General features: G+C 37.7%; 1 protein-coding gene across 1 annotated transcript; it reads left to right on the top strand.

Moving 5' to 3' along the window:
• Positions 1-12217: 12217 nt before the first annotated feature.
• On the top strand, positions 12218-22788 carry LOC584671 (glutathione-specific gamma-glutamylcyclotransferase 1). The gene is made up of 3 exons (XM_784525.5): positions 12218-12679; positions 13893-13928; positions 19807-22788. Exons 1-3 carry the CDS (start codon positions 12479-12481, stop codon positions 20317-20319), a joined length of 750 nt encoding a protein of 249 aa, XP_789618.4. The 5' UTR covers positions 12218-12478; the 3' UTR covers positions 20320-22788.
• The last annotated feature ends 3033 nt before the right edge of the window (positions 22789-25821 follow it).

The following is a 25821-nucleotide window of genomic DNA, read 5'->3' on the forward strand; positions in this document are numbered from 1 at the left end:
CGAGATATATCGAAATAATTATCGTTGCGGGGTATTCAGTGAGAGATTTTGAGCTTTTTTGTTTACATTCAGTAAAATGTTTCCGTTTCACTTACGCATTTAATCATTCAGCATGACATCACATCGTACCTTAACAGTTATGTGAACATGATGTCTACATAATCATCATAAACGACAATTCTGTATCATTTCTATAGAAGGCAATATTTTTCAATTTTGAATTCATATCAAAACATTGATAACATCGAATCGATTGCCAACGGACTGTTATAACTCCACATATTTCGAATTTCATTCTTTGAAAGCTTTATCGATCGGGAGAGGTAATCGAATGCATGGTGGAAATTGGGAAAGGTAATATGAACAGTTTAATGTAAACCAAACTGTTTTCCTATGATTTATTCAATAATAAAGTAAGAGGAAATGGTTGATTTCTAAACATTATCTCGCTCTAATAATTTGGAACGACATTGAAAGCGTTTCATCTCCATTAATTATGAGGATAAATAAGATAGAAAGCGAATGGAGAGAGAGAGAGAGAGAGAGAGAGAGAGAGAGAGAGAGAGAGAGAGGGGGGAGGGGAGAAAGAGAGAGATGAAAATAACATAGACATATCACATAACTATATACGCATCATCATCGCTTGCCGAGAGAGAGAGAGAGGGAGAGAGCGAGTGAGGGAGAGGGAGAAAGAAGCTATCTGTCAATCGATGAAAAATGAAAATACGGTTGGGCATCTCTAATCATATTGCATTACGATTGAAGCACTTGTGTCCCTCATGATACCACGGCCTTGAATAGAAAAGGATAGATAGCAAGAGAGAGGACGGGGCCAAACGGATCGTACGTGACGGGCGAACAAGCTGAGAATGGAACAATCTTTGTCGCTAGAGGGAAGCATTCCATTTGAGCTCACGGTGCAGTCCTGGGATGTTGGTGAACCTCGACGCAATGTTTACATCGGCAGTCCTGTGTTTGACATATCCTCTAAAAATCATTCAGCCAATCTTCAAGACTTGCTATACAATGTATGACATTAGAAGACATTTTCAGATTGTTCTCATGGAGGATTTGGAAGGAAAAGGGGTGTCGAAAATGGCGTGTGAGTCTTCCATGAACATGTGCAGAGATATGACATTCAAGGAACGACTCAAGATGAAAAGGTGACGACGTAGCGTAATAAATGACCTGAATTTAATCAGAGAAGAGATCAAGAACATAAAGAACCATGGGTAAGTAAGACTTGACCTTATTATGTATTATTCTACCCATTTAGCCCATGATTTATACAATTTTGTATGATGTGAAGGCATGCAAAACTGCTGTAACTCTTATAGACACAGCGTTAATCATCTTTCTCTGGGCATCGTATGCGGTTATATACCTGCAAACTGCCGACATTGACTGTAACTGATTTATTAGATAGAGAAAAGGGAGGGGGCAAGTAAACAAAAACCCGCTTTTACAGGAAGGTAAAACTATTCATACTGTATTCTCCTTTAAAATGCACCAACTCATTTGGTATGAGATTAATTTTCCAATTCAGGACAGATTTATCAGCGCATAAGTCATAACATAATGCGGTTCAAACGCATTTAAAAATACAAAGAGAGCCACTGCCCCCACCACATAAGCCGTACACATACTTAGGATTAGCCAGCAAGAGAACAAAATCACCTATAGAACATTATGATGATGATGATGTGGTAGCCCCGCTTGTAAAGAAGATGGCCGTCTCACAGGAAGAGACGAAGGACACTGCCACAGGGTATGGTAGAGGAGTTGAGTAGATGATTCATGTTCGCCTGGAGGATACATACTCTGTGGTTCCTTGACTTGAAAGAGTCTCAAGTACTTGGTGACCGCTCAGAGTTTGCGGTTCCTAAAGACGGATCCGAGTGTGCTATAGAGTGACCGCGAGAAGCATCCGTGTGGTCAGTGTACTACATGACCTCACATCATAATCAAATATCCCAAACTAAATGAGAAAAAAATATATATTTAAAGATAATTAGAGAGAGAGAGAGAGAGAGAGAGAGAGAGAAAGAGAAAAGGAAATGGGGGATATTGAAATGAGTGTGGAATCTGTAAACAAAGAAAATTAGAACGCCTGCTTTGATTAGTAATAAAGTTTTGCAAAATTCAAAGATTTGATAAATAGGTTTTGATGAAAAAGATGTTGTTTTTTTAAATAAAAATAGTCAAGGAGAAACAAATCAACCACGATAGGCCTACGGTATGATACATGAAAAAGGGAAATTTAGTCAATTCATCACGTCTAGTTTCGCGTAATGTGACAACAAACTTTCGTAACGTCATCAATGAATGTCAGCAAAACAATTTATTAAACCACTATTTCCAGGCAAATTTCCAATAAACCGTGTTTGTCTCAGATTGCGCCCTCCGATTCGATTCGAACACAAAATAGCAATCAATCTCGGAGTAAAGACATGGCCGTTACGTAATTTTTAAATTATAAAAAACCTCGCATTTACAACTTGTTTGAAATGTTGAGTAATTCTATTTTGTTGTTGCTGTTGTCACGCAAATAATTAAAAACAAAAATCATACTTATACTTGATGAAATTAACGTTTCGAAGACCAAAAGCTTAATGCTAACGTCAAATGAAATAAGAAATCATGTGATATTGACTCTCTTAAAATTGAAACGGTTTCTTATTTATCAAATCATAAAAGACCCTTTCAATGTATAGGTAAATTAACTTTGTGCGCATGTTAGTGAAGATCTCTTTATTTCCCTTTCGACATCATTGTTATAATAATGAAAAGAAAAAGTGGTAAGGGTAAGTAAAATCGAGAACAAAATAAAAACAACGTCAAAAATAAAAATAAAAACAAAAAACGAGAAACACACGTAAATGCGTCTCAATGCAGTGTAATTTTCATCGTTGAACAGCTGTCTACGTCAAGCAAGGGAATCGACATTTCGCTCACACCTCGACGAAATGTGTTTTTACACCCGCGGCCCATTGTGATATGGATAAAGAAGAAGAAACTTATGGGATCAGCTAAATTTAGAAGCTGCTAAAGTTTACATCATTCCTTTATCCGTTGTCTCATTTAGACGCTGTTGAGTGTCACATCGCTGTATAGTGGTCCTTTCATCCATACTGAAAATGAAAGAGAATATAACAAAAATTGAAGGACAAAAATGAAGAGGAAAAAAAATAGAATAAAGGGAAAAACATGCATACTAATATAAACAGTCCTAATTTCCGTCATCCCATTATGATCAACACGATTATGTTGATATAATTATAGTGAATACATTGTATTGAATTGTTGTGAAAATAACGGTAAGAAAATGTAGACAAACCAAGATAGTTAATTTGATGAGGACGGGTGGCGTCAAACCAAACATGTTCACAAGTTAGCACAACATTTCACCTAAAAAGGGGGAACGTCGTCAACAAATTTCCCGATTTGCCAACAGAGGTCGGAAATAATTTGTTTAATTGGCTGAATTAAAAAAAATATATCCGCGTACAGCAACATGTTTGCTGACAGGTATCGGGGAGGGGGTGACTCTCAGCCCTGCCTCTACGCAATTCATAACATTACCCATTTTCATGAATCTTGCCAAGAAGTAGTCTGTCAATCCATGAAAAGTAAAGAATAACACACATTAAACGACAGCATAAGAGTGATAGAAAGAGAAACAAAAAGCAAAAGGATGTCCAGCGAAATGGAATTCGATGTATACATGCATGAAAGTTGATTGCTTGATCGATCAGACCTGACAGTCCACCCGTAAACTGAATTCATTAGCTTCTAACATGATTATAAAGTACTGGCCTAAATATTTTCTTTAGGAGTCCAGTCTACCCTAATTCAAAACAAGGTCACTCTCTGTGCACGCCACTAAACCGATATTGGATTTTTCACGATGGAAGTAATTCAGTCAAATATACTCGTGCCGCTTGCATCAATTATTAATTTTTCATTTTTCCCTTTTCAAGGTCACGTGCTCGAGGTAAACAAGATCGGCATGATGACGAAAATTATTGATGTAAACGCTTCCTTGCATTTTTGCAAAACAACCCATTGGGCTTTTGTAGGAGGCTTTTCATCTTCGGAACAATTATTTTTTTCTCGGTTAATGAAACACCTATATCCGATGTCAAAGGTAATTTCTTTATTTTAATTCAACTCTAATATAAATTTAGTCAGATTCGATCTTACATTTTAATCGAACGAGACAGTGGCAATAGATTGTCAATAATTTTGTATTGAATAATATAAAGAGTGGAGAATTTTACTGCTAAAAAACTTATGATAATCATAAATACAATGAAAGTTTTGTTGGAATGAATCCGGAAGCATGTCATGAATAAGATCAATAAAGGAGAACAAAAAAGAAACACTTTTTCGTAAAGGAAAGAATGAAAAGCAAACGTTACTTCCTCCCAATCAACACTTTCCTTCTTATATCTAGAAAGAAACAGACTCCTGATGATGCTATTGTTATGATCTACACGTCTTCGGAACATCCAAGAAACTAGGCTTTCAAGGTTTTGTATGGCCTCATTGACCATGCATGTCAAACATCCTTTAGGTGTCGTAGTAACATTGGCCTTGGCCTTGCGTTGTATGACATCGCATAGTCTGCGTAACTCGCAGCCCTTGGCGACTTCATTGAAAGAATACATATAATTTTAATCAGCGACTATGACTTACAAAGGAATACAAAATGTGACAGCGGATTGAGTTGTATTTGGCACAGAAACAAAAATGTGGATGATATATCCTTCATACGTTTTACGTATGGATTTGTCCGACATTAGATGAAGCGATTGCAAACGGCGTGTGGATTTGTAGGCTAGGGGATGACGTAAGTGTAGAGCGATTGTGACGTCAGAAGACGCGAGATTTCATTCAGATGGTGAGCAGATTTTTCATTCAGGTGAAAGTTGCCTTGCTTGCTTGGCCGTCTAGTCGGTGAGTGGGAGGATGATGTTGATGATGTCGATGAGCGGTAAATGCCTCGAAGGTAACGAGCACAGACCGCTGGTCAAACATGACCAGGTTGAAGAGGGATGATGAATGAAAGAGAGACGGGAGAAGAGAGATAGAGAGATAGAGAGAGAGAGAGAGAGAGAGAGAGAGAGAGAGCGAGCAGGGGGGGGGGGGGGGGGAGGGGAAAACACTCACACTCACGGAAAGAGAGGAAAACTGAGAGTGACAATAACTAGCATGATGAAAATGATAAAAGCAAATACCAGTAGTTCTAAGAGCCGAGTGAAGTACCTAATATACTTTGTTTAAGATGGTCATTGTACATCGCTTCGATAGGCCCATGCCCGATCATAGGCATACAAGATGTGCTTTTCTAACATCTACGAACTTCTTAGAAGAGACCGTGTTACCTTTGAGCTCGAGCCGACCCTCTCCCCCTCTCTTTATCTTTCCCTCTCTCTCTCTTTTCTCTTTCCTTCTCTTTATTCTCTCTCTCTCTCCCTCTCTCGCCCTCTCTTTCTTTCTCTCTCTCTCTCTCATCTCTCTGTTCATTACACTATCCTATCAATAATTATTTATGATTGAATACATTCACATCTCATGAAGACAGTAAGGTAAGCTTGTACAATAATGATAATAAAACCACACGTTTTGACTGTGAACTAGAAGTTATGAAATAGGAAAGAGTAAACTAAACAATTAATAAGCATAGAAATATACATTGATCCTTTTATTAGGAAATTTATAGAACTTACAGTGGACAGAATACATGACATTGTATATAAGCTATGTATACATAGTATTTTACACGCTGGTCGAATGGTTGTAGCGAATAGAGATTCAATGAGATCATCCAAAAACACTTAAAAAAAAAAAATTAATAATATGGCCCATAGACCCTTGCTGTTTTACGTCTCTGTTGATACTCGACGTAGTGGAGGGATGGGGATGGGGGAGGGGGAGGGGGGGGGGGGGGTCACTTCCATGGCCCTGCTCCAATCATTGTATCACAGTATTGATACTATTGACCTTTAAATTTAACTAATCTATATATACAGATCAGCTACACTATATGGTTTCGATATCATAATTTCCCATTTTTATGAAACGGAGAGGAAAAATCATGAGTGAAGGACACGCCCATAATTATTTATAATGACCGTTTGGTGAACTCCCATGAATGCGGTGTTGATGGACAGTTCTGTAGACCAGTCAACCAGCGGGTGAGATACAGGGTGATACGAACCAGCCTTCTCGCTATGTATTCAGCTGAACTGGGTCGATTAAAACATTACATTCTGAACACACATGCTACGGGACTTTCATGTCAAAATCAATCTATTGCGTGTGAGAGGTTTTCTCTGAATGACATGATTGCGAGAGTTTTATGATGAAGCTGACATTGACATTGGTGTGAAAATATGGAAGACCACAAACACCACCATGCACCAACACGACGACCGCCACTACCTCCACCATCAACGCCATATACCACCATGCACCACTACCTCCACCATCAACACCATTTACCACCACTGCTACCATCATAACCACTACCACTACCACCTTCATCACTACCATGCACCACCACTACCACCATGCACCGCCACTACCACCATGCACAACCACCACTACTACTACTACCACCACCACTTCCACTATGCACTACACTCTTATTTCCACGGAGTCAAATTTCACTCTAAATGGCGTCAGCTGGGAGTCAACTCTTTTCCTAGTTAAAGTGACACGGATTCCGAATAAATTTGACTCGGATTGTGTGGCATCAGCTGAGAATTGACTCAATTCAGAGTCAAGATGACTCCTTTTCCGTGTCACTTTAACTAGGAATAGAGTTGACTCCCAGCTGACGCCATTCAGAGTGAAATTTGACTCCGTGGAAATAAGAGTGTACCACCACCTCTTCCACCACGCACCACCTCCATATCACCACCACCATGCACAACCGCTACTACCACCACTACCACCAACACCAACACCACCACCACCACCACCACCACTTCCACCATGCACAACTACCATCAACACCACCGCTATCGTTACAATTTCATGCTTTACCTCGATAGATATGTGCTTCTGCATGCTTATACCATACTACCATGGTATCTTTCTCACATCAAGATTCAAGCCAATGCTCCTTCATGCTTATGGCACAGTCACACGGCCACTTACGGTAGCTGCGGATGCTTACGGATAAAAGTCCGTAAGCATCCGCAAGGATCCGTATCATCCGTAAGCATCCGTATCCATCCGTAATTCAATCCGCAGGATCCGCAGACATACCCAGATCCGCAGCGGAATTTTGAAAATCTCAAAATTTTGCTGCGGATGAAATATACGTAAGCATCCGCAGGTCCGTAACATGGCCGTGTGACTGTAGCATAACAGACATGTCATCGCAACGCAAAAAATTAGGCACCCTGGCAAAGCTGAGCTAATAATTAACTCGGTTACTCACCCATTCCCTCTCCTAATCCCTCTCCGTTTCTCCTGACATTTCAGGGGTCCTTATGTGAGATACAGACCCCCGGAGTAGCCGAAAGCCAAACCGTGGTGTGCTCTAAACTTGGCCTCTTGCTATTTAAACTCTAATTATTGCGTGCCGATAAAAGAATTCGGGTTAATTAAAAGTTGAGAGCTAGCGGGAGTGTTTTCACAGTCCTCGGATCGGGATCGGCACATGGACATCAGATGTGGCGGCTTACAACAAGATTAATCTTCAATCTTTCACGCTAAAGGTGATTCAGCACCAGCTAAGTTGCAATTTTCCTGGTATTAAACCCGTGATTGGATATAATTGTTAACAGAATTTGATCAATCTTCAGAGATATTTATTTGAACGGGGCATCAACCCCTTTTACAACTAGCACTCGCTTGAGGATAATTTGTCTGTGTCTGAGACGCACGATTGCATTATCTACCATCTGAAACATCAAACATGAATTATACCAACGACAAAAGAATAAAAATGCTGTCGTTCCTTTTAAAATAATTTTCTGTCATGTGGGTGAAGATTGTCGTCATAGCATTAAAGACGAAAAGGAAAGAGAAGAACGGAAGAAGAAGAAGAAGAAGAAGAAGAAGAAGAAGAAGAAGAAGAAGAAGCAGAAGAAGAAAGAGAAGAAGAAGGGGAAGAGCAGAATAGTGAGAATAACAATAACACCATTAATTCATGATAGTTATGAATGATAATGATTATGATGAAAATAACAATGATGGTGATGTTGACGAAAATGATATTGATAACGATTATGACAATAATGATTTTAAGTATATACTTCAGTAAGATAGTATATCATAATAATTGATGATTAATCACAAATTCTTCAAACGGACTCAATAACAGTTATACTTGATAAAATATTTTTACCGTTGCTAAGAATTGCTAAGAATTGAAACCGACATTCGGCAAAAGAATATTATGCTTTCTCACTATTGATGTAGATTTTTACAACTTTCCTTAAAGGTAAAGACCAGTATTGGCAACGCCCCAATTTCAAAAAATGAAATGGAAGCTCTCATTACCAATCATGTGAAAGAATATGTTTTGACTAATACATGATGATAAAAAATTTGCCGGGAAACCGCCTACTAATTCATATATTTGGTAAACTTATTTCTCTCATGGTCTGGTGAGAGAGATAGGGTAGTCCCATATACATCTTTCTGTGTAGTGCTTGTAACTTTACGAAGAATGGGCCAAATTTCTTATCATTTTGATGATTCCAGAACCTTGCAGATGCTAGATGCTAGATGATCAACCTTTTCTGATCGATTCCACAACGTTTCTTTCACAATGCAATCGCATGACCATTACTGGTCTTTACCTTTAAACCGTTACGTACATAATCTTGCATTATTGTATTTATGAAATTTATGGCACAACACTAAATGTCATTATCAAGTCACGATACGACTTAGTGCTTTATTGCAATGTCTTCATAGAGAGCTGAGGCGTCTGGTCCGTTGGTGGTTTTCTAAACTCGTGCAGGGTTTGTTTGATGACGATTGTCCCCTGACTGTTAAAAAGCATGTACTATATGCTTGTGATTCGCCTGCTTTGGGTCCTCTCCGAGGGACTCGGTTTCGGATTCGGGACTTCTCGTGCAAAGCTATGTTAAGATTGTTGAGTCATGAAAGAGGATTTTGTTTAAATGTACGAAATAATGATAAGGGTTCTTTTCGTTGAGATGGTTCTTAATTCATGCTTACTCCGAACTATTACTAGTAGTGACCAAAGTAAACGGGCAAACGCTCATTTAACTATTGTTGGACAGCGGCATAACATAAGGTATAAGAGAGGCAAATTGAGAGAGAGAGCTAGAGAGAGAGAGAGAGAGAGGGGGAGAGAGAGAGAGGGGGTGGGAGAGAGGGAGGGAGAGGGAGAAAGAGAGAGAGAGAGAGAGAGAGAGAGAGAGAGAGAGTGGGAAAGAGGGAGGGAGAGAGAGAGAGAGAGAGAGAGGGAGAGTAAGCAGTCATTATAATCACGGTCATCAATCTTAATGGTTGACCTTAGACTGGTCGACTGGGGTTGCATCAAGTTCAATGACATCGTACTCGAAACCTCGAACCCCACTGAGACGCTAGCTTATGATAAAGGATACACGTTATTGGATAATCAGTTTTTCTATAATGTAATTAAGCCACTTAATGTTATTGAATAATATATGTATCTGTAAAGCGCTTTGAGAGGGCCTTCGGTCATGAAAAGTGTTATTATATGAGAATTAGCTAGTATTATTATTATTACTGCTTGGAATGTACACAAGTTGGAGAAAGAGACAAAGAGAGTTTTAATTTCTTTCGTATAATCATGTAAAGACATGACTAACACAATGTATAATGTGTATAATTTTGATAATAGGCATGGTATGACCAGGGGCGGATCCAGCCGGCAGCAGGGGAGGGGGCCAAATTCGTGAGAAAATATTAAGCTGCGAAACAGCCGGCCGATAATTCGACAAATCGCACCCCCCCCCCCCCCCCTTGAGCGCCAGGGGAGGGGGCCCATCTCCCCAAAAGGAAAAATTAACGTGTTTTTACACGTTCTTTCTCCAGGGGTAGAGATGACCACAAACAAAACATAGGCCTAATATGCAATATTTCTTTCCACCCCTTTCATCCAGACCCCCTCTCTCTCTTTCACTCTCTCTATCTCTCTCTATCTGTTTATCTCCTTTTTGCATGTTTCTTTGTGCATCATGGGAAGCGAAGCATCTTTCTTATCGTTTAATTCAAAATAAAATAATTCCATTGATTTTTAAATTTCGACCTCTCTGCGGGGCAATATAAAAGTGCCTTACGTGAAGGCACTTGACGTAGCTGATGAAATTGTTATGCCCCAGTATCTGATTTTGGTACTATTTTTATACTCTTTTGATACCTGTACTTCCGAACTACGTATACGGATGATTATTTGAGCAAAATAATCAATCATTAATCCGCATAACGGATATGAATGTCTGGACTGATACATACCAAGTATTGTTACAGCTCTCAAACTAATTTGCTGGAACACTGAAGTGCAGTGTAAATATATTCTCTTTTGATTGTCTGGTGATATGGCCGCGTGAAGAAACATGTTCTACAACACGTGCTAAAATGGTAGTGATTAATTAAAATCTCACGTCATTTTCTAGTTATAGTTCCGTCTCTTCAGTTATAGGAAAAAGGGAGAGAGATTAAAATAAACGTCAAGAAGTTTAAATAAACGTTTAATAATACATCGCGACATAAACATGAGATATTCCGGAAGGTTGCATTAATTATGATATTGGATTGGATTGTCTAATGGCTGAACGTCACTAGCTTGCGTGAGTTTCAATTTCAGTTCCTTGTCATGAATTAGATAGGGAAGCAATTAATGAGAGACAAAAAAGAGAGCGAGAGAGAGACTCAAACAATACACAGACATGACTATACAAAGATACAGGAAGGGTCGAGAGACAGGGGAAATCCCTCTATTGTGACGTAGGTTTTGGAACATGTTTTCATATCTTTATACACGCTTCTAAACTAAGGAAAGGGACTGACTTTCGACATGCAGAACTTCTTGGAATTTCCTCAAAATATAAAAAGGTAATAAAAAACAAATGAAACAAGTAAAAAATAAATTGCTGTTGGGATTTAAAAAAAAGAGTTTTAGGTGCATTATTCTATGAGTGAACTAATTATATTAGGTTCACCATAGGGGTACGTGCCCCCCCCTTTAATGCCCCTGGATCCGCCAATGTTTCTGAACGATAGAGTTAAAAACGAGTTCTAAGGCACGCGATAGGGTCGTGCCCTCATAATCAGCGCCTCTGAGGAGCTAGGAGGGACTAATAATAACTGGTGTCAAAAGTTCAACGGAACCCCTTGCTTTCTTTCTCTCGTCCATGGCTAACGAGCTCTGGACATTCTTCAAATTATCACCAGTAACAGTTGGCATTGATCTTCACTTGAAGAAGACGAAAGGACAGACAGAGGGACAAGGACAGAAGGGTATATAACCCAAAACAACATCGAACTCCATGCAACAGCCATCACAGTATGTAGGCGTTTTCTTCTAAATCTGTCTATGCGCGAAATGTAGGCCGCGATAGTGCGCTTCCCTAAATATTTCAGAACAAAAATTGCAAAAAAAACACACAACAATGAAAATAAATAAAATAAACAACAACAACAACAACAAAATATCTTAGTGTATGTTACTTTTCGTCTGCTTTATGATAACGTCAAATGTTAATCTTGGTATGATATTGGAATTTAACTTCATTTAAACGAGTTAGTACATTATGTGAATAACCAATATTTATATGTTATACGAAGAATCAGGAATAATTATGTGACCCGAATATAAAACATTGACAAAAATACAAGATCTGCTATCCACAACATAATGCATTCATGTGGATGTAAGCATTTAGTGCGTCGTACGTCTCCATGTCAACGATACGAGTAAAGGGAATCTGTGGGGGGAGGGGGGGGGGTACTTCAATGGAATTTCACAGTCGTAAACATCTATTCAGAATGTTTATTTCCGCTAAACCACATAAAAAACTGCGTGGGCAGATCACGTTGGATTGCTTGCATCAGATTTACGCACAAGCAAGATTGCATCATATCGTTCGCTATCTATATATAGCCTTCCGATGACTAGCCAATCATCGCGCGCGTTTCTTACGCATAGCGCTGCGCACCCAATTAACACCGTGTGCCATTGGCTGTAGTGTACGTCACAATCGAATAGTATGCATTATTCATGATAAACAAACCGGTGAATGTGTCAAGCACGAGTGAGCTGCCTCATGCATTCGTGAATCACAAAAAACACAACGTAAATTGATCAGCTTCAACATACTGCAGTAATCGACACAAGGCGGGCACATCCTTTCCAAAGGACAACACATTTTTATCATCAAATCAAGTCATCAAAAACTATCATCTGAACTACTTTTTCAGGCCATTTAGACGGAGAATCTGGTGGAAATCGGACGGGAACATGGCACCGCAGACATCAGACAGTGACAATATTGTATCAGCAGAGGAGATGATGGCTCAAGATTGTGTATGGATCTTCGGCTATGGCTCCCTGATATGGCATCCAAACTTTGAATACACGGAGAAGAAGATTGGCTATGTGAAAGGCTATGCGACTAGATTCTGGCAGGGCAGTATATCACATCGTGGCACGCCTGATAAGGTATGTATTACATCTTCAATTTCTTTCGCTTGAATACCTGCAGATCACTCTAGCAAAATTGTCAAAGTGAATGTAGAAAAGGGGAATGATCTCACAGCACAATATAATAAAACACATTAGGCCTACTACTGACTGTATTTATGCAATATTCCACATTGCTCCAGAGGAAAGTGTATCATTAATATTTCACACAATTCTTAATCTTATTTCACAAAATAACACATTAAAGTTTGTAAATTAAGATTTACATGTAATTGGTAGTTTTGATGGATGGAGAGGTGTTTCTATGTATGGACAGCAGGTAGTCATGGCCATGTCAGAATGAACCATTGTGAATATTTCTTAGACATGCAATGTGGTAAAACCACTGTGTATGGTCCAGTGAGTTAAATCATTGTGAATGCTTTTTTTCTCTCAAGTAGTTCATTAAAAAGACATGCATCATTGAAGTGAATTGAAAATGATAATGAATCAGTCTAGTACATGAATAATGTTTACCTAGGATTATGAGTAATACTCGAGGTGCATGAAAACCCCACACATCCCCTCATGAACCTATCTTGAACCTGAGCTATCTCAAAACCACAACATAGTGGTTAGAGACACCACAGGGAAGATATGTTATCTTGAGTTTGAAGATTTTGTCATGCCTATGACATCATGGAAAGAAGAAGGGAAAAGACGTTTAAGTAAATTAGAGAATACAGTGAGTCATTCGGACAGAACATATATTACGGTGACATTAATATCATAATCTTGGTTTCCTGTTGAGGATTACATGGCTGGAACGATATCAATGTCTTATCTCCTTGTCATTTCTGATAATGGCAGTCACAGAGTTAAACAAAACATGTAGTGTCCATTGTCCGATTGTCATGTCATTAGATATGACAGACAATGGATACATGTCACATTATATTGAAATATATATTGAGAATTGAGAAATTTGCCTTTGGATTTCATTTGTAGTGTTGAATAAGAATACATGATATGAGTTTGTACATGTATACACATGTACTTCATAATGTTTGTATACTATATCATTTCCATAATTTATATTTTGTCATTACCCTTTTTGAGCAATCTCTACAATAATGTTAATACCGGTAAGGAATAATTTTCCTTTGGTATTATAGGATTTTTGATGCTAGTTATGATTGTTTTTTTTTTTTAAACAACTTTTACTATGATCTTCTTTCTCTTTTCATTACAGCCTGGGAGAGTTGCAACAATGGTTGAACAAAAAGAGGTATGTAAAACTTTCATAATGATTGGAGGAATGAGACAATCTTCCAGGAAGATTTGTTTTTTATCAGATGATAACTGCCATGTAACCAACATAATCAGATCTGAGACTCATTGTCTAGTATCCTAAAAACATATTTAAAAAGAAAGAGACAAGGTTCCTGCTAATAAAGTAATATTTAATACAATGGACAAAATACATAATAAACTAGCATTTGCTTAATTTGAGCAGAAACACCAAGAAAACAAAAAGCTTGTCAAACAAATTAAAACAAAATCACCAGCAATTACTAAGTTGAAATTTGCTTCAATCAACTTTCAATTGAGATTATTGATGGGCTGTTCATCCAGGTATGCCTTGACACACCTTGGTAGTCACACAAGCCTAAAGGGTCAACCCCTCAACCTTCCATGGTTAACTGAAATTCATTGATCAGCTAGCTAGTATTGATTGGCAGATAATCCCTAACCTTGGTGTGCATTATTGGGACTATGAATAGGGTTAGTACGTTAGTGTCAAACAAATATACTTCCTAGAAGCACCATGTAAAGGCAGTCACTCTAACAATCAATTGCTTAACATTGTGTATACAACATGTACATATATTACTTTTTGTTTTGTTCAATCTGGCAATATCAAATACTAGCAAATATTTAGGCCATAACGATGACAGTATTCATCCAACATGCACAAAGGAGGTGGAAGGGTATTTTTTTCCCCCAATTTTCCTAGCACACTTTCCAAAATTTGCACTCCTGTTAAAGGAAACAAAAAAGTGAAGGATAAGTTAACTTCATCAAATAATGCCCTGTTCTTGTTGTAGAGATAAACCCGATATCTAATAGCCAACAAAGAAAGAACTTGGGGTCAAAGGAGGATGCAAAAATAAGTCAGTGCTGTAGTCTTTTTGATAAGGCACACATCAAGATATCATGGGTCGATACCATGCACTAACATGGGAGAGAAGATGATACACGTTCCTGTACAAGTTTCTCTAAATTGATATTGATGTGACAAGTGTTTAATACGACGACGGAGCATGTGACCTTTGCAAATGTCCAGTCGTCTGATGATTATACAGTATTGAGCTTATAGGTCAGATATAGAACATTACATAGGCCTACACAGGTCAGGAGGGATGGTGTGTTATTTACTGTTATTTACTGTTATGGTCAAGAACAGGGCTCAAATTAATTTTTTGCCCACGGGGGCTCTTCCAAAAAAAAAAGAGCCCCTGTGAGCCTTTTCACGGGGCGCTTTTAGTGCTGATGGGGGCTCTTATTTTAATACAAATTTCCATTAAATTGGTACCCGTGAAACTCCTTGGTATTTTATCATTATCATTTATCTAAGTCGGTATTTTTCCTCTTAGAAATTTACTTGTTACATAGCTGTTATTGACTTTTATACCCGTGAGGACATTTTCTCCATTTCTTCCCGTTCTGCACATAATTTCCTCCTCATTATTCGAAGCAACCTTATTTACATTCTTTCTTTACTTTTAGTCTTTACCATATCCTTCCAAAACACAGGGGCGGATCAAGCTTTTTGCTAAGGGTGGGGGGGGGGGGTACCCCAAATATGATGTGGAGCATCGTTCACGAGCCGCGTAGCGGCGAGGCGATTTTTGTTGTTGCTATTTTGAACCCCCGTAAGTGGTGTTTTCCTGGCATCTACTAACATGCAGATCATCATCCATGAGCCGCGAGGCGGCGAGGCGATTTGTTGGTGCTTTTTTGAACCCCCGTTAGTGATGTTTTCCTGACATCTACTAATACTGTGTAGGTCTGGACACATGTTAGCATTTTTCTGTGCACATCACATTTTTCCTTGGCAGCCCAAGGGGGAGGGGGGGGGGGGGGGTTAAACCCCCTAAACCGCCTAGATCCGCCCCTGCAACATCTTATGCCTTCTTCTTCTTCTCAATATTGATTTACTGGTCGGGTTACATTATTTGCTGGTCTTTAAGAATCACCAGATTTCAGAGGATTCAAACTTTCACAACGAAAAACTTCTCCATGTTTCAGTCCTTGCGCGATTGTCGATTTCCAGCTCCAGCAGAGGGCGTCAGCGTGCACACCGGTACTGACGGCCGCACCGCGAGCTTCCGTTGTTTGTATTGGGAATACTCGTAGAGATGGTAGAGAAAGCGCCATCTAAGTTCCATTTCATTGGTTTAAGGTTTGAAAATTAATACTCAATATTGTGATAAAGTTATATCAGAAAAGATAATCTTAATTTTATAATTCCACGGGGGCGATTTTTAATTTTGCAATCGCCCCCGTGAGCAACCTGACGGGGGGGGATTATGGAGCTCACGGGGGCGAATCGCCCATCGCCCCCGTGTATTTTGAGCACTGGTCAAGAAAGTCATAGGCGTACATAAATGATGTTGAGGCAATGACAATCCAGTGTGGTTATTGCATGCAAGGTGTATATTTTCTCTCATGCACAACGTCTTCAACGGTGTCTGTATAATGCAGACTAGCCTGTCTCCAGCATTCTTTATCGATTGTAAGTGCTGGTATTAGATGCAAGAGAGGAAGGCAGTGTGAGGAAGAATAGTCTTAGAATACTCCATTAAAAGTTGATCAGAGGCATATGTGGGTTTAACTGGCAAATTATTAGTAAGTTTCATTGACAATCTGCTATGGAAACGTATCACGTGATGAGGAAGGCATCTTTGCTTCTAGAGTACTGCCAGATGATACCTGGCTGGTCATGCTCCATGTCTAATATCTCAAAGTCACCTTCATAAGTCAAATATTGTTTGACAACAATTCAGTTCAGTTCAGACTAGCCATGTCTTGTTTTACTCTCACCAATACTACAATATGTCTGTAGAACAACACTCACAATGAAATTTGTGCAAAGCTTGCATTTTCTTAATGAATTCACTGATACGTCAGCTATAGAAATGAGGGAGGAGACAGAAAACGATGTTGACATTGAGGTTGACATTGAGGTGTAACAATGGCAATGGTTTCCTGTAAGTCTTCTTTTCGGAAGGGTGGAGAAATATTGGATTATCCTGACACTATGCAAAGCTTGCAATTTTTCAATGAATTCATTGTTATGTCAGCTTTAAATACCAGGAAAGAAGAAAAAAAAAAGCTCTAGAGCTGACAATGTTGGGTAACAATGGGCAAAGCCTCTCTTCACATCACCAGAGAGAGGAAGTAATGAATTGACATTATAATTAAAACTTTCCATCATACGTTATGATCATGGCTGTGCAGCATGATGTGGATATAAAAGAACGAGAGAAAATAATAATATGACATCACATGAAAGTCATTTGAAGGACGTTGACAATGACAGCAGAAAGACTATCAATGTACAAGGAAAACATTCATTTTCTCTTTTAATCCAGAAGGTCGATTACTTGGGTTGGGTTTCCTTGGTAACATCCGTATATTATTCCTAATGTTCACTCCTGGATAGTATCTTGTGGATTCAAGCAGATTATCAATGACAAACGTGCACATACATGCTATCATTGTGAAGACAATACAAGGTTGCATCTTTATTGTTGTTTCGACCTTGGAACAATCCATGTATTGTGTTCTCTTGGAAGTTTAAATTTGTATGTGCCTATTGTTGTGATTGGTATTGCCTCCTCCCCCCCCCCCCCCCTGTGCTATTGCCTCTCTGTTCTGTTCCTGGAAATGAGATGAAGTAGAATTTAAAATACGATAACAAGATGCATTCATCCTCTGAATACCATCCTGTAAGAAACAAGATGAAGTGCCTGGTAACTTTAAAGGTAATACAAAGTTTTGGGATGGGGTCATGGATTTGGTTCAAATGAACATATTGGAAACATATGCGATCCTACAATATTCAGGGATGGTTGTTGCGGTTGAAATCGAGTATAAAGTTATGAAATTGTAAATAATAAACTCTTTATGTTATATAGCTCCCTCTCAAGGTCAAGATAGTAATTAAGCTATAAAACATGTTTCTTGACTAAAAATAGACCAATTAGCTATTCCTGTTAGGAAATTATATATCACATTCACAACTACATATTCTGAGATTTTCATGGTCACAGCTACCATTGTACAGCCGTAGGGCTATTTGAAGCTCCCGGTAAATTTTTATATTTTATTTTTCTCGAAAGGAGAAGTGTGTTAGGGGCTAATTTTTCTGGTGCTTATAATACATTTACAGGGGCATCCAAATATATCAAAATTGTAAAGAATCACTTTCCACCCAATTTTCAAATTTCCCAAAACTTTGTATTACCTTTAAAACTTAGAAAAAAATAGCTGTAATGCATCTTGAAAATTGATTAGAAAGAACAGTTTCTTGTGGATCAGTGTTTCTAAAGAAAAGTACACAGAACAAACCAAGATGTTGTAGTGTTATATGTCATGTATTGGGCAAGTTATCATTTTGCCCTAATTTGGTTTGGACAGGGGTGTGCGGCTGAAGCCTTAAAACCCCTACCCATTTTTAAGGGTCCTTTTCGGGGATTTTTCACGATTTTCAGGCACACAAAAAATTGAAATTTTGAAAAAGCGGACCCATATTAAGGATATTTTTGTTAAAAATAGGACCCATGTTTAGGGATTTTTTTGGTGAAAAGTGACCCATTAGAGCGGCACCACCCCGTATGTCTCAATATGTGAGTACCCCCCCCCCCCCCCCCCCCCCCCCGGTAATAAACCATCTCAGATGAAAATCCTATTCACTCTCATGAGTGGATCAGATGTGACCTGATAGGTTAATGGGTGGGGTATGTCACAGCTGGCTATGTAAACAGTTCTTACCTCCACTCTGCACTCACTTGACAGTAGAATGCTTCTACAATAATGTTGCATCATGCTTTTTGGCAGCTATTTTGTTGGATGAGGGCGTAGACTTGACATCTAGAATTTGAGTAAAGAATGTTTCGCGTTTTTATATCCTATATGATTCTTGTTCCTCGCAATGACATTGGCATTGCAAATGGTTTGAGTAAATAATGCTGAATGGTTGAAGGATTTGATTTGTTTGGTAACTAATTAGCTTGACATAAACAATGATCACACATAAGGCATAAACACAATACAATATAATGTTCATACGTTACATTCATTGCAAAATAACAATTACGGTAAGTAAACTCTCATGGCCTTGTGTAGTATTACATTACAAAATAGTTTTTTAAAAGCATGTGATTCTTGTTTAGTTTATATATTACAAAATATTTGTGTATGCACATGAATGCATATACAACGGATATAATAATAATAATAATAATAGTGGGTTCTTGTATAGCGCTCATGTCAGTCAGATTTGACCCTCCTGGCGCTCCCGATTATTACCCTGGCTTTAGCACAGCTGCCATACGGCGCTCTAGCATTTCAAGGAATAAATTCCTGCCAGGTACCCATTTACTTCACCTGGGTGGAGTGTGGCAAATGTAGATCAATGTCTTGCCAAAGGACATATAAAGAAGAAACACAATTTTTGAATGTTCACAAGAGCATAATGAGACAAACTGTTTCAGAAAATTCAATAAAAAAAAGATAAGGATTGTTCTATTGTAGGAGCAACTAGAATTTGTGGAAATCCATTCTTCATTTTCTAATAAACTGAATAAAATTTTGTATTTCTTGTAGCCGAGTATATCAATTAACATGTTAGCCAAAGTGAGCATATTGGAGCCAGTAGGGTATTAGCTTATATACTTAAACACAGGCTTCTGAATAGATGATATTATACTTCGTAGCCTTCACATCTATTCTTCTTTCTTTAAAACCAGCAGTAATCATCAAAGATAAAATTCAAAGAATCAAAAGATGTGATCAGTAAACAAGTTCCTTCAAAAGATAAAAGATTGTGAAATCATGATATAATTATCATATTCTTTTGTTTATGTTTTTGTGTGCAGGGTCAAGCATGGGGTGTAGTGTTCAAGTTAGAGGGCAGTGAGCAGATCACCAAGGCCTTTCTTCATCTCAACATGCGGGAGTGTCTTCTAGGCTGCTACCAGGTCCAGCAGGTTACCTTCAACATCGTCAGTGACAAGGACCAATCCACCGTGCAAGCGATCGCCTTCCGAGCCACGCCCGACAACGAGCTCTTTGTGGGACCAGACTCGGTCGAGGCTGCGGCAAGGGTTGTCGCTTCTTCGTGGGGCAGGACTGGACACAATGCAGAGTACTTGTTCCGTCTGGTTGATTTCATGCATAAGACGGTCCCTGATGCAGAGGATCGCTATTTATTTGAACTAGAGAGGCTAACCCAGAAGCATCTGAACTGTGATTGTTCATCAAACACAAGTACAGGTCATAAAGGGTCAAAGGTTATTGCACATAGGACAGTTCGGTCAGACCCACGACAGTATTATCACAAGTGCTATCTTCATGTCTTGCCATCTTCAGTTGATCAAAGAGTTCATTAATGAATCTTGTCTTTTCTCTGTGTGACAGTTGTGAGTGTTAACTTTAGAAAGATATAAAAGAATAAATGAAATATTGAAGGGAGCTTTCTTGTCCACTTTTGAAATGTTGGATTATTGATCATGTACCCATCTTGCCATGCAAAGCATACATTGTTGAAAAAAGTAGTACGTTTAAACATTATTTGGGGTACTATAGTTTAGGGTTCTAATATTTCCAAGCGTTGTCAGGAATTGTAGGGGTAGGAATAGGCCTTGTGTCAGTTGTGTGATCATCAAGTGTTACCCATTGTTGTTTTTTATACCGCGAAAGAGACTTTGTAAATAAACAATGTAAATAGTGATGAAACATCTCGTATCATTTTATTAGTATCCTGACACTTACAGTTGTATGATCCCTTTAAGCAATGCCTAAACTTAATCAGGCACCAACCAAATCAAAAAATCAATCAAAGTACATATATTTTGTTAGACAATTGACTGCCCATCCCTATATACACCTGTAGGCTAAATACAGATTAATGAGATATTCCTGTATTGATATCTATAGCATTTTAAACTGTCACTAACAGTATTTGTAGTCTACTAATACAGACATTATTCTAGCAAATTGATGCTAAGCTTACATCAGCTGTAAGTTCTTTGGTTTATACATGTAGTCTTCTAATTCAGTTGAACCTAACCATAGGTCTTAATTCATGTTATACAAAAGTAAAACTTAGATGTCAGACTAAGTTCCTTTGTTAAACCTGATTTTGAACAAAAGCTTTAGCCCAGCACCAGGTTTAAATTTGAGTAGCATAATATGTGCCTTTGTGTCTAATTGATTGGAAGAACCCATGGAAATTTAGTCTAGAAATCATTCAGTGCAGGCATTTTTTAAAAATTTGGTACGGATTTCCAAGGTTGTGCAGAACATTGATACTAAAGCAAAACAGAATATATATATATTTTTGTAAATAATACGATAGAAATACTAAATTGTAAATGGAGGATGTCAACAATAATCTATTAGGTATGAAATACAAATTTACTGTTTGCTATTCACCTTTTTCATTTGTGTGCTAACTATATTTTAACCTTGACAGGCGATCATATTGCTATGGCATTCCAAAACACTATATAGTCGGCCCTGTGTGTGAAGAATTTATTAGGAAGCTGAATGATAAGTTTTATTTGACGATATACTATAGTAAGATCTTTAGCATAGTTTTAAATCATGTTCAAGATCATGTGAAATGTGCTCTAGATTTAAATATATCAAATTTCTTAAATTTATTTCTTGTTTTATCAAGTTAAGAGAACATCAAATGAAGTATTGAATATTAGTACATGTATTATCCATATATCTTTTAAAGAACCATACTGACTTCCATTAATATAAGCATATAAAGACTAACATCATTAAACCTAACAAGTGTAATGTAAGAATTATTTAGAGTATATAACTAACAAGAGAAATGCAGTAAAATGAAATAATGACAATCGCTGAAGAAAATCAAGAAAAGGAAAAGCAGAGGGTGAAAGCATATAACATTCCTAAATCTGTGCATAAGGACCGACTGCTATTGGAGAAGTACCAGATCATCTACCAAGCAAGCAACCATGAAGAAAAGAGGGAAAAGAACATTTTAGTAGTATTATCTGAATTTTTTTAAAGAGGATACAATACAAATTTATGAATGTTTTAAACTTTGTTGACGTTACTGGCATGACCTTTAAAGCAAATCACAGAAAAACATAGATACCACTTACAGTAACACTGCCATGTAATGAAACTATTTAAATTGCGTTTTTATCAAAATGTGATATTAATACATGTAGATGAGCAATATCATATGATGAAATGGATACAGGACTTGCCATAAATCATTACAAATTACATGTTTTCTTGTTTTTGTTGTTTTATATTATTTTCATCGTTAGAGGGATTCTCCTGAAAAATAATTGACGCCATATAAAAACGTACAATTCCTTGTGATAAAATAGCTCTGATTGTTTTACCGTAATCATGATATAAACATATGAATTCTTTATTAGAAATTAATAAAACCAGACTCTCAGATTTTATTGGAAATTGCAAGATTATAAACGTAGGCATAGTGGTTATGTCCTAAAGTCAAGTCAGAGGCACATGATAAATGTCTCAGCCAGCCTGCAATATGAATGAGCTTCCATTTCTCTTTACTTTTGTAATTCTTTCAAATAGTTTACACTGAGAATTAAGCCATTTACAGTAAGCATCTATAAGAGAACCCCTTTTTTTGTGACCCCATTACGGTGGCTAAGTGTTCTTAAAAATTATGGAAAATATGAATGCTTACTTATTTTCAATTTGGCATTCTATTATATCTCAACATGGACTATCAATGTGACTGAAACTGTGCTTAATTCATCCAGTTTGGATGGGAGTATTATTGTATAGACATGACACTATTTTATTGCATCAATAAAATCTATATATATATTTGACTGAAATGTGTGCATCTATAAATTGTGGATAAAGATGTAAATCTGTGTAAGATAATGGTGTGGGGTGGAAAGAAAACCCTGTAATGAGATAGGAGCAGTGTGTACCCACATAGCCTGTAATTGGTTCTATGGACAAATTCAATTTCACAAAGAAAGTTAGTATCTGGTTAAATTCATTATGGATGGAAAGAGAGTGTGATAGACAGATACAGTGTGTGAGAGAGAAATAAAAAGTGAAGTATACAAGACAGAGGAAAATGAAAGAAGGGGTAGGGAGAGGGGAGAATGTTATAAAGAGGTGGGTGGGATGAATAATACAGTCTGGGTGGGGTTTAAGATGATGGCCTTTGCATTATGAATAGAAGGTAGCCGACAGTGACTGCTTTGACCTACTTAGCTGTCTTACCTCTTCATGGGTAGGAATATACTGGTCATAACGATGTTAATTTTCATGCACCATTTCACCCCATCAATCAGTCCAATCTAATATCATTATGAGCCGTCTTCCATCCTTAATGGAAGCATTACAGGCCTTCCTTCCATATCTCCTCTTCAAATATATTCATCTCCCCCATCTCTCTCTTTCTCGTTACCTCTCCCTCTATGATCTTTTTCCACCTCTCTCCCTCTCTCTCTCCATTTATCTTTCTCATTTATATCTCTCTACCTCCCCTCTTCATCTATGTTCCTACTCCACATCTCTTTCTCCCTCTCTATCCCCTTCTTCATTCATTTTCTTGTCTTTTTCTCTTTTTCATCCTCACCTTCTCATCTTACCCTGATTCCTTCCTTCGTGCTCTCCCCGTCTATCTTTATCAATCTCCCTGTTTCTCTTTATCCCTCTCTCATTCTATTCCTCTCTTCCCCATCCCTCTGTTATTCATTACACTCCCCACTCTCTCTCTGTTTCTCTCTCTCCCTCCCTCTCTCTCTCTCCCTCTCTCTCTCTCCCTCTCTCTTGTTGAATTATTTTACTCATTTTATATAATATAAATGTAATATAAATATAAAATTATATTCATATCCTACTAAGTTATCATTATGTTTCAGTGATTAATAATGACAAAAAGTAATTTAAGAAACACGCATGATATAGTGACAAATGAATACAAAAAAGAAGAAATATTAACCCCCCAAAAAACAAACAATAATAAACACAAATAATATCTTTTCATTTAATATTTAATTAATCTGAAGTTTACAACACGCTACCATTATACATGTATTATATGTATATAAATGATAAATCAGAGTATTATTAAAATCATGTTAAGGGTTGACAAGCTAACAATCTTTGTACAGTGCCAACAAAAAGGCTTTGAATAAACAATAGAGTTTGATTTTGAAATGTCATAATTTATTTGATCAGTGTGCTTTCACCTTGGTGCCTAACACTGATCCGATGGCAATGCTAGAATTGATTTAATGAAACAAAGTATTTCTTTTAATGATAAAGAATGAAGAGGATTCCAAAATCTTTGACATATGGAGATGATTCTCTGGTTAACCTTTCATTTTTTTTTTAATAACCATTTCATGAATAAGTGATTTAATGAGGAAGGATTCTCTTTAGATCATTACACTGCCAAGAGCAATGTATATATCATGAATGAATGAAACACAAATAGCCCAGCAGGGGATGTTGACAGCCTGCATGAGAGATAGAGAGATGCGATATTAAAATATGAGAGATAGACGGCAGTAGGAGAAGGGAGATTCATCAATAAGAAGGTAAAGGTAGGTAGGTAGGTAGGAGTAGGAAGAGAGAGAGAGAGAGAGAGAGAGAGAGAGAGAGAGAGAGAGAGAGAGAGAGAGAGAAAGAGAGAGAAAGAGAGAGATGAGAGAGAGAAAGAGAGAGAGAGAGAGAGAAAGAGAGAGAAAGAGAGAGATGAGTGAGAGGGAGATAGATGGGGAGAAGGGGAAAGAGAGGGAGAGGGGAATGAGGGAGAAGAGGGAGAAAAAGATGGGGAGGGGAACAGATGAAGAGACAGGGAGCAAGATTGGGAAAGCATACAAGATAAAGAGATAGTGGGGGAGGAAAGGGGAGAAAATAAGGAAGAGAGGGAGGGAGGGAGGGAGAGAGGGAGAGAGGTACAGTCAGAAAGTCAGACAGACCTACAAATGATCAGGTAGGGGTCTCCTGGTTTTCAAGGTCCTCAGGCAATATCTTTCAATCAAGGCTACTAATTGAAATGTCAACATTTATAACTTCAGACTCTCCCAGAACTAACATCAATCATCTTCATCTCTTCTCATGAGCACAAAAGAATCAATATGAAGATCAAGTTCGGATGTGGGGACCACCACCTTGCATTATACTTGCAATCTTAGCAACAGTAACACTTATCCAGTAAGCCTATTATAGGCTATGCAGTCCGAGGTGCATTGGATTTATTATTACACTGATTTTCCATGGGTAAATGTATAACAGCCTTAAATCACGCATCAACAAAAAGAAGAAGTATCAAGCAATGTGGAAAGAAATGCTACCAATATTTAATTTTAATAAGAAAAATAAAAGTTCAATTTAAGAACCTACAACTGTGAACTATATACAGAATATATATATGTTAATTCTTTTCATTGCACTGAACTTCTAAAACCATAGACAAGTATACTCTTTCCTTATGTAATTAAATTAATGTAGGATTCATGTGCGAAAAATGCAAAGTATAAATAATAAGTGGAGCACAAATAATCTGCATTGTAGTTGTGACTTTTGTACAGCACAAGACTCATAAGACTGATGAAAAATATGAAATAAGTTTTATTCATATGTTTAAAGGTATTATAAAGTTTTGGTAAATTTGGAAAAATGGGTGTATAATGATTCTTTACAATTTTGATATATTTGGATGCCCCTGTGGATGTATTAAAAGCACTAGAAATTTTAGCCCCTAAAACACTTCTGCTTTTGAGAAAAATCGAATATAAAGATTTACCGGTGCTCCCGGTAAATGTTGATGAATTTCAAATAGCTCCTACGGCCGTACAATGGTAGCTGCGACCATGAAAATCTCAGAATATGTAGTT

The sequence above is a fragment of the Strongylocentrotus purpuratus genome, unplaced genomic scaffold, assembly GCF_000002235.5.
Source record: "Strongylocentrotus purpuratus isolate Spur 01 unplaced genomic scaffold, Spur_5.0 spur5_scaffold_5, whole genome shotgun sequence".
NCBI lineage: Eukaryota > Metazoa > Echinodermata > Echinoidea > Camarodonta > Strongylocentrotidae > Strongylocentrotus > Strongylocentrotus purpuratus.